At 33.7% G+C, this 13,212-nt stretch overlaps 1 protein-coding gene across 1 annotated transcript in view; it reads right to left on the minus strand.

Annotated features, from left to right (window-relative positions):
* Positions 1–689: 689 nt before the first annotated feature.
* The window catches only part of ELOVL4 (ELOVL fatty acid elongase 4), a 32,822-nt gene continuing 20,299 nt past the window's right edge, over positions 690–13,212 (minus strand). Inside the window, exons 2-6 of the mRNA XM_003816367.7 lie at positions 12,073–12,260; positions 10,831–10,911; positions 7,507–7,678; positions 5,304–5,431; positions 690–2,761 (exon numbers count right to left, since the gene is read on the minus strand). Coding sequence (XP_003816415.2) covers positions 2,486–2,761; positions 5,304–5,431; positions 7,507–7,678; positions 10,831–10,911; positions 12,073–12,260 — 845 coding nt within the window. The 3' untranslated portion in view covers positions 690–2,485. The remainder of the gene's footprint in view (positions 2,762–5,303; positions 5,432–7,506; positions 7,679–10,830; positions 10,912–12,072; positions 12,261–13,212) is intronic.

The following is a 13,212-nucleotide window of genomic DNA, read 5'->3' on the forward strand; positions in this document are numbered from 1 at the left end:
TGGGAGGCCAAGGCAGGAGGATTGCTTAAGGTGAGGAGTTCAAGACCAGCCTGGGCAACATAATGAAATCTCATTTCTACCAAAAAATGAAGAAGTAACAAAGGAAAGAGAAAGACGTATGGCCATCTATTATAGAGGAAAACTCACATGTCTCAGGTATTTCTAGTTATTGTAAGTATTTAACAAATTCCTTGTCTTCTATGTAAGAAAATGTTACTTCAGTTAGTGACAAAGTTTTACCAAGTAGGAGACACAATCTTTATTCATCAGTTTCTAGATATAAGGCATGCAACATATCTGTGATAATAGAGAAATTATGAAAGCTACTGGAAAAGGCTGTATTTATGACATCTTATAATCATCTTCTATAAAGAAACTTATAGTAAGGACTGAATGATTTAAATGAAAGAATACAAGAACTTCCCCATTTATGTTAAGAATAATTTAGAAGAAAATGGTATGTTTTATGTCTGAATGAAAAGCTCTTCCAAAAGCAACTAATTTTTAAAGTAAAAATATGCTACTATAGAAAATAAGCTTTTTACCAGAAATGGTAGATACCCAAGTTCTAGTCTGATTTTTTCTATATAAGAAATTAGCAGCAGAAAACAATTTAGAATTAACTAAATCAAATAAACATCTAGCAGACAGTTTACATTATAATAAACTGATTAACAAAAAAAAAATCATTTTTTCCCACAGCAGAAGTATATTTATTGTGCTGAAATCAGGTAGCAGGGAATGAATAGCTCTTGGGAACCAGTACAGAATGTTCACAAAGATTTACAAATCTCAGTCATTACACACTGAGCAACAAAACAAAGGTGTTGAATCCTCTTAGATCAAACTACTTTATATGTTGCAAATTTTCTGTAATTCTCATGACTGCATGCCTTTGGGGAAAAAGTATTTAATTTTAATGCACAATAAATATGTTATAGCTTACAAAATATTCTGAAATAGTTTGTACAAACAGCATACATCCTACACATGCAGCTTTGACATGTTGTTGAGATACTTAAGAAATATTCATGCTTTTTTTGGGTCACATTTTGTCTTTCTCTAGTAATCCCTTTGCAACATCCCTTAAAAAATTAACCTATGTAGTAAAACATGATACAAGTTCTTTCCTACTTTATTTCCAGTTGTTCACTTATATTACATGAAATACTTCATTTGTAAATAGCAAATTGAATGTTATAGTTCTGACTACTCTCACTTTTATTCATTTTGTGTTTTAACAACACCTTGTAACATCAAGCATTGAATTTAACAATCTTTAGCACCAAGGAGTCAAGAATATTGCACCAAAATGGGTTTATACTTCATACCTAGTTAATAAATAAGATCTTGCAACTTAGTCACAAGGAAAACGTTACTCCAAAATTAAACACATTGAAAGAGAAGGATAGTTTCACAGAAATGTTTGGTGTATGCTATTTGTCATAAAAGCAAAAAAAAAATACTAGTGGATTTGAAAGTTAACACTAAAATTTACATTAGAAGACTCCTTGATTTTTTAATTAAAATTTATTTAATTTTAAATGTTCTTTCCAACGGAAGAGGTAGGTATATTTCCACATATGAAAAATCAGGAACAGCCATAAATCAAAACAAGGAAAGCCTGATAAAAATCAACATATTCTAACAGCACATAAATGTAACTATCTTATGATGTTACTAATAAAGACATGAGTTGTTTCATGTTTCAATCAGACAATAATCTTAATTTTCATAATATATTTCTGCTACTAACAGGAGTATTCAAATGCTGCCTTTTCATCACAAAAAATTGTTTCCCCACAGTGATTTGTGCCTCGAGTCATGGTGATCTCTGGGTCACCAGACAAGACTTTACTGCAATTCTTTCTTATTTTCACCAACACCATCATCATCAAGCCTCTAAGATTCTACAGAGATCAGTAGATTTTAAAAATTTAATTAAAACCAAAATTATACTCTGACTAGAGGTGGAGAGATTTGACCATTCCGGTCAGCAAATGAATTCAAATGTGCAAGTTTAAGTGTATACACATTTTCAGCTTTGGACAAGAAAATGTAACACCACTGATTTCAGTCAGTAGATAAGATAATTAGTAATTTATCAAAATAATTCATAAAGACCGTTTCTGTGATCGTCTAAAATTCAGACCGAAGAATGAGTGACTATAAGATACATGAAAAATCTCATCCTTTAGACAACTGGATGTGAACAGGGGGAGAATCCCCAAAGTCACTTAATGATTGCTTTGGTCTGGAAAATATCAAGGCTAATTTTTAAAAAAATGTTTAAAATAAAAACTTCATAAATAAAACATCTGGGTATGGTATTAACACTTTACTCAGTCTAAGAGTTACTAGGACATAGAGCACATTTGTCTTTTCTCCCCACCCCCAAGCTCTCCTTTGCTTCTGTTTTCCCTGAAATTTTATATGATATGGGAGTTTTTCCTCACTGTCAACAACAGTTAAGGCCCAGTTCAATTTAATCTCCTTTTGCTTTTCCATTTTTCTGCTTTTTTCCATTTTCTATCACGAGTTGTTTTTCTGATTTGCTCACACCATTTGCTGAAATACCATTCATGGCTGTTTTTCCAGCTTTTGGTTTCTTAGGCTCTTTGTATGTCCGAATGTAGAAGTTAAGAAAGAGAAATATGAAGCTGATTGCATAGGCAATTAGAGCCCAGTGCATCCATTTGGGGAAGGGGCAGTCAGTGTAAAGAGACAGTGCCGTGTGCCCAATGGTCACATGGAATTGAATCTGAAAAACAGAAATGACAGCACAAAATATTTAATCTGAATAGTAAACAACTTTTAACAACATCAGCATCTTCTACATAGCTATCACAGGCCCAAATTTTGCCACACTGTGCAAAATTTATTGTTTTCTGGCTCCCATGGCTAGCTCCTCATTCACAGCTCAAATGCCATCTCCTCAGTAAGGACTCTCTGACAAGACTTCAATTTCAATTGGCCCTCCCAATCCCATTAACCAAAGAGCTTTTTGCATTTTTTTAAGGAGAATTATAACTATTTGAAATTGTCTTCTGTATTTGTTATTTCTTTATTGCCTATCTTTCCACTAGAAAATGACTCCAGAAGGCAGGGCTTTGTCTTGCCCATCGGTGATTCTTGAGTCCTCAGCACAGCGTCAGGATCAATGAATATGTGTTGAATAATGTTATCTGATGAAAGGGAATCAATGGCCTAGGAGAGTAAAGTAATAGTATTGTAGGCTCTTCAATTTTGTTTTCCTCCCACATTTTAGATTGGTTTCTTTCTATCAAATTGTCAGCAAGCAGATACACATACTTAAAATGAGCTTATCAAAATGGCTCATTTATTTCTTACAGATAGTCGGCAGGTAAATTTTTATTTGAATGAACACTATCCTTTAAAAACTAATATTTTGATGGCCAGGTGCGATGGCTCATGCCTGCAATCCCAGCACTTTGGGAGGCCGAGGCGGGTGGATCAACTGAGGTCAGGAGTTCAAGACCAGCCTGGCCAACATGGTAAAACCCCATTTCTACTAAAAATACAAAAAATTAGCCAGGCGTGGTAGTCCATGCCTGTAATCCCAGCTACTCAGGAGGCTGAAGCAGGAGAATAGCTTGAACCCAGGAGGCGGAAGTTACAGTGAGCCCAGACTGCACCATTGCACTCCAACTTGGGCAACAAGAGCAAAACTCCGTCCCAAAAAAAGAAAAAAATAATATTTGGATAAAATTTAGTAGATATTTCAGAATAAATACAAGAAGAATCACTTTCAACTTTAAGAATTTTTAAAAGGAAAAAAGCCCAAAGTGAGATGATTAAAATGAAATAGATTCTGATGTATCAATAAAAGAATGGGTCAAGACATAATGTTAACAAGGGTTAACTTTTTATACAATTAACTTATATGACTAACTGTTGTGGGAACTTCTGGCTTGGAAATACAAACTCAACATCCTGTTTGAAATGGACAATTGTGGTTTCTCTTTTAAGGATAGCATTGTTCTTAAAATATTAATTATTGATTAAAATAATCAGTATTACTTATTTTAAATATTAAAATAATGTATGCCATGTAAGCTAAAAATTTATACTACATTAAAGTTTTATAATTTTCCTTGGCAAATATTTTAATTTGAATAACTTGTGGTTTCACAATGGTTTTTAGAAGCTGCATCACCAAAAAGGGTGTGTATAAGGGTGTGATTGGGTATGGCATCACTCAAGGAGAGCCAGGTGTAGGCTCCAACAAACCAGATAGGACTAATTCACATGATTTTGATCACCTCTTCATTTTCTTAGGTCCATTTACTACTTACTGAGAGAAATGAATTACACAAACTGTGTTAACAGCTTCTACACAAAAACTGGAGGAAGCTTCCTATACCACTCTGGTTACAAATGAATCCTTCGCACCCAGCATTTCCCAAAAGTTGTGCTTCCTGTTTGGTTAGCCAGCTGTTTAGCAACTTAAAGCAAAGATGAATAATATTTCCAAATGTGATTCCACTGATAAAATTGTGCACATGCTATGATTAAAGCAAATTATAATAAATTCTAAAGCTTGAAAAATAGTTACCAGGTTGGCTTTGAATTTCCAGTTTGATTACAGGCTAGTGCCTAGCATCTGAAAGGTACACTAATGCACACACTCAGATTGCCACAAACAGTCTTACTAGCGGGATGTGCTGAAAACTGTCTGGACTAAAGACCACCATTTGAAAATATCTGTCTCTGCTCTCTTAAGGACAGTGTTTTAGAGAATTACAAGGAGTTCTCTTGCCCTTATTCCCTTCCTTTGCCCCACCCCTTCCTTGGCTATGTGCTTTCTTTTCAGCTGTTTAGTCTAAATATATGAGATATGTTAAAGACTGAAAAATGAAATAAAAAACAAAATTTTTAAGCAAGGACAAGATGAAGAGAGGTAATAAAATTTTAAGTTAAGAAAATCACCTGAAGGGAAAAAATACATATTATTTTTCTATTCATACATAAATCTACGTACTTTGTAGCGTGCTTAGATCTTTAATCATCCTTTCCACAAACATGTTTAGAGAATGTTTTCCTTAGAGGAGTAAGGGCTATGTCTAGTCTTTTAAGCATATTATAAAAACAAAGATTTGCTGGGACCAATAAGTCTATGAATAGGTCATCTAGAGTCAAGTGGGCATAACTGTGATATAGCTAGAGGATAAAGTTAATTTCATAATAGAAAATTGTCTAAAATGACTTTGCACTTTAAAATTAATCAAATTTAAACAATTTCAGTATTTTACCAGAAGAAACTTTGGAAGCATTTAACTCACCAGTTGCAACATAGTCAGGTATCGTTTCCACCAAAGATATTTCTGAATCCATGGGCCAAATGCAGTTAACCCATAGTATGAGTACATAATCACATGGATAAAGGAATTCAACTGGGCTCCAAAAAATGCTTTAGAAAAACAACAGGTAATTACAAGATACAGAAAATTTTATTAGGCAGTAAGCCACTGAGATGTACAATAAATGAATACACATTGTTTTTTAATATTTAATCTTGAGTACAGATTAGAAATGAAAAATATAAAGTAGTACTAATGAAAAAGTTTTCCCTTCAGATTAAGCTAGATATTTTTAAAGTTTAGATTTGAGGTTTTACCATATAAATAAAAATGTATGTTCAAATGCAAAGGACTTTCAAAGTCATAGGTTTTCAAATGGAGTACTCCAGTGAGCTTAAATAGGCCCATAGAACTGTTGCCTATGTTACTTTTAATTCTACTATTCTTGCCTTTAGATGTGCCAATATACATATCTGCAACAAAACAGTACTTATTTCTTAGGTTTCTAAATAGTTTAAAATATGACAGCACTACACACATTGAATAATTCATTAAATATAGATAAATCTACAGAGATATTCCAGTCAGTCAAACTCAATGACATTCTTTCTTTTCAGAATATTAATTAAATCAAGGTATAGATGTAATAATAATTAATTTTTGTCATAAAGTGATCTAAGTGTTCAGTTCAGATTTACTAATTTTCTTTTAAAATTACAGAGGTTGCCTTTAACTGTATTGTTTTAAACTGGGCCCCCAATAATATATGTATGAATTCCTAAGCTGCCAATTATCATAATATGACAATGGAAAGCAGCAAGGTGAACTATACTATAATGACTTGTACCCTGGATCCTCCTCAGAGGAATAATCTGCATCAAGCTCAACATGTGAATCATCCTTAATCTACAGGCATCTGAAAAGACAGGAGGCAGATCTTGGCCAAACTATGAATTTAGATCCTCTTTAACATTAACAAGGCTATATAAAATTTCCTTTGAATAAGAACCAACAAGACCTATACAGGCTGAGTATTCCTTATCCAAAATGCTCAGGAACAGATGTGTTTCTGATTTCAGATTTTTTTAAACTTTGGAATATTTGCATAGACATAATGATGTGTCTTGGGGATAGGACTCAGGTCTAAATCCAAAACTTCATATACACCTTATACATGTATCCTGAAGGTAATTTTATAAAATTTTAAAATAATTTTATGCATTAAACAAAGTTTGTGTACTCTGAACATCAGAAAGCAAAGATGTCACCTGTGTGGACATTATCTGTGGTTGTTTGGCATCAACATTATGCTGTACATGGAAAAGGGCTAAGAGGGTCTTTTTTCCCTTAGGTACACTGAATAAAGTGTGTTCTGCACTTGTGTTTTGACTGTGACCCATCACATGAGGTCAGGTGTGTAATTTTCCACCTGTGGTGTCATGCTGGTGCTCAAAAAGTTTTGAATTTTGGAGCATTTGGATTTCAGATGTTTAGATTAGGGATGTTCAATCTGTATTAGAGCAGGAGTGAGCTATGGGCTAAGATGGAAATCTTCAGATTTGAGGGGCTGTGTCTTGGTATTCTTTGGATCAGAACTACTAGACCCGTTCCCCATCAAAATATTGTTTTCTACCTTTAGTCTTGGTTTATGCTCATCTCTGGGGCAAATCTTTAGGTATTAAAGTAGTCACAGATAAAAAGCAAAAGTTATACTTGCCTCAAATTTTTTTAAAAATGAAATGATGGCTGGGTGTGGTGGCTCATGCCTGTAATCCCAACACTTTGGGAGGCCGAGGCGGGCGGATCACAAGGTCAAGAGATCGAGACCATCCTGGCCAACATGGTGAAACCCTGTCTCTACTAAAAATACAAAAAATTAGCTAGGCGTGGTGGTGTGTGCCTGTAGTCCCAGCTACTCAGGAGGCTGAGGCAGGAGAATCGCTGGAACTCGGGAGGCGGAGGTTGCAGTGAGCCGAGATGGCGCCACTGCACTCCAGCCTGGTGACAGAGCGAGACTACATCTCAAAAAAAAAAAAAAAAAAGAAATGAACATGGAAATATGGAAATGATTAACCATGAAAGCAAGTTAAATGGTAGATCAAGTCAAAGTCCTAGGTTCTCATTGCTTTCCACTGAACACATATATGCAATTAAACGCAAGCAGTATATTCCTGAAAATGCTCACCTTGTCCTCCTGCAACCCACTTAATTCCAATCCACCACAAGGTAAACATCGTACAGTGATGATACACATGAAGGAAAGAAACTTGGTTGTTTTTCTTTCTCAGAATAAAAAACACTGTGTCCAAATACTCAACTCCTTTAGATACAAAGTACCACCACAGAGCAGCAGCTATCTGTAAAAAGGGAAAGCATGTTATAAACACCAAAATGACACTATTGTATGGGTTTATACTCATTGTAAGTAAGTCCAAAATAAACATTTGTATATTGCACAAAATGTACAAGGCATGGAATCATTAATGGCTAAGTAGGTTTGAAAAACCTAAGCATCTCTCCATGGGGAAAAATAGAAAAGAAAGAGTCCAAAGCTCTATCTATACAGTGCCGATAAGTTAGAGAACATTTTCTGTCTATTCCATAGGTAGATGTTACATAGTGTCAAACTGCTGAATACAGAGCTGGAAGCACATTCAGACTGCTGTGCTTTTCAACTTGGTAGAGGAACTAAGATGTTTACTTTGTAAAATGATTTTAGTTGTTCATGCTTAGCCTACATTATACCTCAGAAAAACTTGCAAGTAAGTTCATGTAGCAATTGGTCTCTACAAGTGTCTGCCTGTCTGCCCACCCTCTCCCCTCACCTCCCCCTCTCCCTCACCTCTCCGACTGCACCAATATGTGCAACAACATAAATATCCAATCACAGCAGTTTGTATTAGGTATTAAATCTTTAAAATAAAAAATTGGAATGAACAAACAAATATTTCCCAGGTCATAAATATAATCCTGCTTACATGAATAAGTCTTTTCTTTTCCTGGGCTCTAATTAAGGCACCAGATGGTACAGAAAGATTACATTACATACTGAGATTAAGGATCCAGTGAGAGGTGACCTCTGTATGTTTTAAAATGTTTTACAAGAATCCTACTGTAACAGTAAACCAAACTTAATTTTTTATGCCAAGTATTTTCTATGATAAGCATCCTATGTGCAAATAACAATTAAGGCAGTACATAACTAAAATCTATTTATAAGCTTTCATGTGTTAGGGCCGTGTCAGATTCATTCACAGACAGGCTTAGGTGTTTTAGAGTTGAAGGATCCCTTTGCATTTTATACCTGCACCTGGTATATGTCATGAGATTTTTGTTTGTTTTGGCTTTTGCATTTGAAAAACAAAATTATAATTTTAAAGTATGGGGAAAGAAGAAACCGAAAGCATATAAGAAACAAAGTATTTACAAACTGAGAATTATTTACTGAATTTACTTGAAAAATATCATTAAAAATGATATGAATTGGTTAAAAATAAGCTTGAAATAGTTAACTACTCCCAGCAACACTATAGTTAATATTCACTATTATATTAGTTCTTTAAAATAAAGTAACTGTCACCATTTTGGCATCGTAACCTTTAACTAGAAGGAAAGATACAATCTCTTATTTCTCCTCTATCTGGACCTCTACATTTGCCACAATTCACATAAAATAACAACAAATAAGTCTGCTTAGTTTGCAAACTGCACTAGATATCTTTAAATAAACTACACCAAAAAGTGATACTTCTTGGCTACGTAACAATGAATACAGAAATGAGTCTCTGCGTAAAATATTCACTCTATTGCATCCCATATTAGAGAGGAGAAGAGAGCACGAGGAAGATTTCAAATGAAATCTGTTGCAAATCTCAGGTTCTTTATCCTCCTAGATTACAGTTCTCATAATAGCTCATTTTTTAAAGACTTCAAAATTTACATCTGTAAGTGAGAGTGGTATTTTTAAACCTTTATCCTAAAAATAGTAATATGTTGCCCCATCCAAGGGTTTTTCTATGCATACTCCCAGAAGTCAGTCAGTCAAACACTTATCCCTGTTCCCTTCCCTACGGCAAGCAAGAAGTCAGCCCTCCAACTGAAGAGATTCTTTGGCAATAGTTATCAGAAGAAAATTTTTCATAGCCAATACATCTGAGTAGTCTCTCTCATTTTCTCTCAGTCACATTCTAGGTTTTATTTCCTCCTTAGTCATTTGTTTACATGGCTGCTGTCTGCCTTCTCACCCTCACTAAAATGCCAGCCCCACAAAGGCAGGGCTTTTCACCCCTGTCCCCAGTACCAACATATAGTAGATGCTCAATACATATTTAATGAATAAATAAAACCAACATGACAACCAAGACAGGTGATTTTTCATCAGTCCATAAGTCTTCTAATAGGGAAATGAAGATACATACATAAAATTGTTAAGTAAAAGCAATTTTGTCTCCAGTCTTGATGAATACTGATATTTATATATTGTCCACTCCCCATGCCAGGAAACTATTTTTCTCAAGGGAAGCCACTAGATATTATTACTACATATACTATAGGTAACATAAAACATGTTATGTTTTATATGTAATTTCTAGTATGAACCACAGTATATAAGAAGAGTTCAATAAATACTTAATAGAATAAGGTAATCTGTTGTTTCTTTTGCTTAAATTAATGTTAATTTTACTCATGTAAGTGAATGGAAAATAAAATATAACATCTTGTTACTAGTGGTTTATTTTTCTGCAAATATAAAAAAACTGAGTTTATGCCAATACAAATTGTTCTATGCCTAATTTCCTAAACATTCCACACTTCACAAAACATTTACTTTTCCTCACTTTCTTAACACATAACTTGGACTCTAAGAGTTTCTACTCTTGAGCAAAAACAAACAAAAATCTAAAATAATATCTTTAAAATAAACATGAGACTTCTTTGCTTTAACAAGTACTGCATTCTAGTAATTCAATGCATATTCACTCATGCTGCAAAATAAAAAACATTTTTGAGATACAAAAACAAATTTTAAATTAAGTACTTTTTTAAAAAAGCATAGTTTTACTGACTCATAACAATCTAGTATAATTTCACTATCATATTAAAGTACATTTTGCCAGGTGTGGTGGCTCACACCTGTAATCTCAGCACTTTGGGAGGCTGAGGCAAGAGGATCCCTTGCGGCTGGGAGTTCAAGACCAGACTGGGCAACATAGCAAGACCCTGTCTCTACAAAAAGTAAAAAAATATCTAGGCATGGTGGGGTACACCCGTAGTCCCAGCTACTTGGGAGGCTGAGGCAGAAGGATCAATTGAGCCCAGGAGTTTGAGGCTGCAGTGAGCTATGATCATACCACTGCACTTCAGTCTGGGGGACAGAGCAAGAAACTGTCTCTAAATGAATGTTAAAGAACCTGTCTCTTAAAAAAAAGTACATTCTATATTTTCACAGACTGGGGCCTATAAAAATCAAACCACTTTTACTGATTAAGAGTAATTTTAATGTACTTACCCTGACTTCATGAACATTATTAGAATAATCCACACTCTGGCAAATATAGCTATATCCCGCATTATATGATCCCATGAATAACTGGAAAAAGAGTAATAATATTTGCAGTAAAGTTTTAGTAAACACAGCATTAAAAACACAATTATATACAAAATGTAGCCTTTCAAATTATTTTAAACACAATATTTTCTTTAAAAATTTCAAATGCATTAAAAATTTCATGCATTCCGATTGCTAGAAGTTACTGTGCATTAATTTGTTCTATAATTAAAATCTAAATTAAAAATCACACATAAATTTTATACTGAACATTGACTCTATCTATTAAATACTTCACAGTATTAAGAGAAATTTTTATTGCTAGGACTCAGATTTCAGAGTTGTCCTACCTTAACTGGTTTCTATGTTTGATCCAGAGTGGTTTGCATCTAACAAATTAGGTACAGGTATCCAAATAAATTAAAGTGTTCATGAAGTTGAGACTCGAGGCTAAGTTTCCAATTAAAGAAATATTTCTTTTTCTAAGAAGAGTTATTGTTTATTTTCCCAGCATTACTAGTCAGTTCTCTGCGTTCATACAGAATTTTAATGAGTCTCTTAGGAAACAAATTCTTTATACGTATGCAATTTAAAAAATGGCTGTGTCAATCTAGCCTTTAGGATTTCCTTTGAAAATGTTGTGGAGAATTTGCTAGTGCCCAGAAAAGTATATAATGATTAGTAACAACAGCTATACGGTAGTTAATTCATTTTAATTCCAGCCCAAAATACAACATTACGTAATAGGATTTACTTGAAATTGGCATATTTTGATCAGTTACCAAACCAGAAACTACTGAATAAGAATTATAAATAAATAGCTGCTACTGTTTACCGAGTGCTTAATACGTGCCAAACACTATGCAAAAATTATCTTACTTAACTCCGATAATAACCTGAGATGGTAGGTATTTAAGTGGGGAAAACGAGGCTAAGAAAAGTTAAATAACTTTCAATGCCAGAACAGCTAGTAAGGGTTATTTTAGAATCCAGTTGGTCTTATTCAAAATTCCATTTTAAACAACTTTCCTATACCTCATGTTTAATATTTTTGTTATTCAAAAGTGAAAAATGTCAAAAATGTACTTTTAGAGTAGCTAACAGTTATGTCTGGGTAAAATATTACAATGATGGTTTTACACATTCTCATTTTTAAATTTCCAATAACCTTGGAAAATTATTAAAGTGATCTTAAAAACATACCTCTCTGAAGATAAAAAGGTTAAGCAAAACCATCCCAAAATTATAGATAATGAGCACTAGACGCATCTGAAAAGGTTCTCGGTCCTTCATCCATTTTGGACCCAGCCACACAAACAGGAGATAAAGAGTGCTTATACTTAGTGTAGGCCAAGGAGACTGCATCAGAGGCCAATTTTCCACACGCTTATCTATAGAGAGAACAAAATACCATAAAATTCATTAATCAGTAAATGTTTTATAAAATACACTTTTTAGGAATCAAGATGTTTCAACTTAATTTCCTAATTTGACTAAATACAGATCACTGTCCTTTGAGTGCCAACAAAAAATACATGGCATAAAAACCAAAGAAACAATACTGACTCCTGCAAGTGGCTTTTGAAAATTATGCTTCATTACTTATGTCACACATTATGTTTTACAGAGACCCTACAGAACAAAAACAAGAAATAAAGCGCACTAAAAACAGAGGTGGTTATCTTGGGATGAAAAGTTAATGAAAAACTTCATACACAGAAAATAAATATGTTAAGGAAACATTTGTCTTCCATATTATACACGTGAAATTTCTCAGGGCAACTTGGAGGCTGCTCTGTGTGTCCACTCCTAAAGCAGGCAAGAATGTAACTGGAGAGGTACGTACGGGGCAATGGTAGCCATTTGCTGAAATATCTCGAGACACTGAAGACAAGAGTACAGGGGCACTGAGAGATTAAGTTAGGGTTAATTACAATTCTATAATGTATTTAAACAGTCACCATATTCAAGACATTTTTCTAACTTTTTCATTGAGAACATGCACCTATTTTATTCCCATGAATAACTAACTTGAATGTTTTTCTCTAGAGCTGTAAATCGCATAACTTACATATGTGTAACTATATATATAAAATGCAACACATTATTTTACTTAAAATGAATTGATTGTCCAGCATATTCAAATACGCAACTATAAATCAATTTTATAATGGAATGTTGCCAAAAGTAAAACATTTCTGAAACAAGCATGATAATGAAATATGGATGGGATTAACAAAAATTCATCTTTTAACACATTATAAAAATAATATTAATTTTTATATTTCTAAAAGCTAAACAACAGTTGAAGGTTGCAAATCTAATTTCTAGTTTATTCTTGGC

The sequence above is a fragment of the Pan paniscus genome, chromosome 5 (assembly GCF_029289425.2).
Source record: "Pan paniscus chromosome 5, NHGRI_mPanPan1-v2.0_pri, whole genome shotgun sequence".
Taxonomy (NCBI): Eukaryota; Metazoa; Chordata; class Mammalia; order Primates; family Hominidae; genus Pan; species Pan paniscus.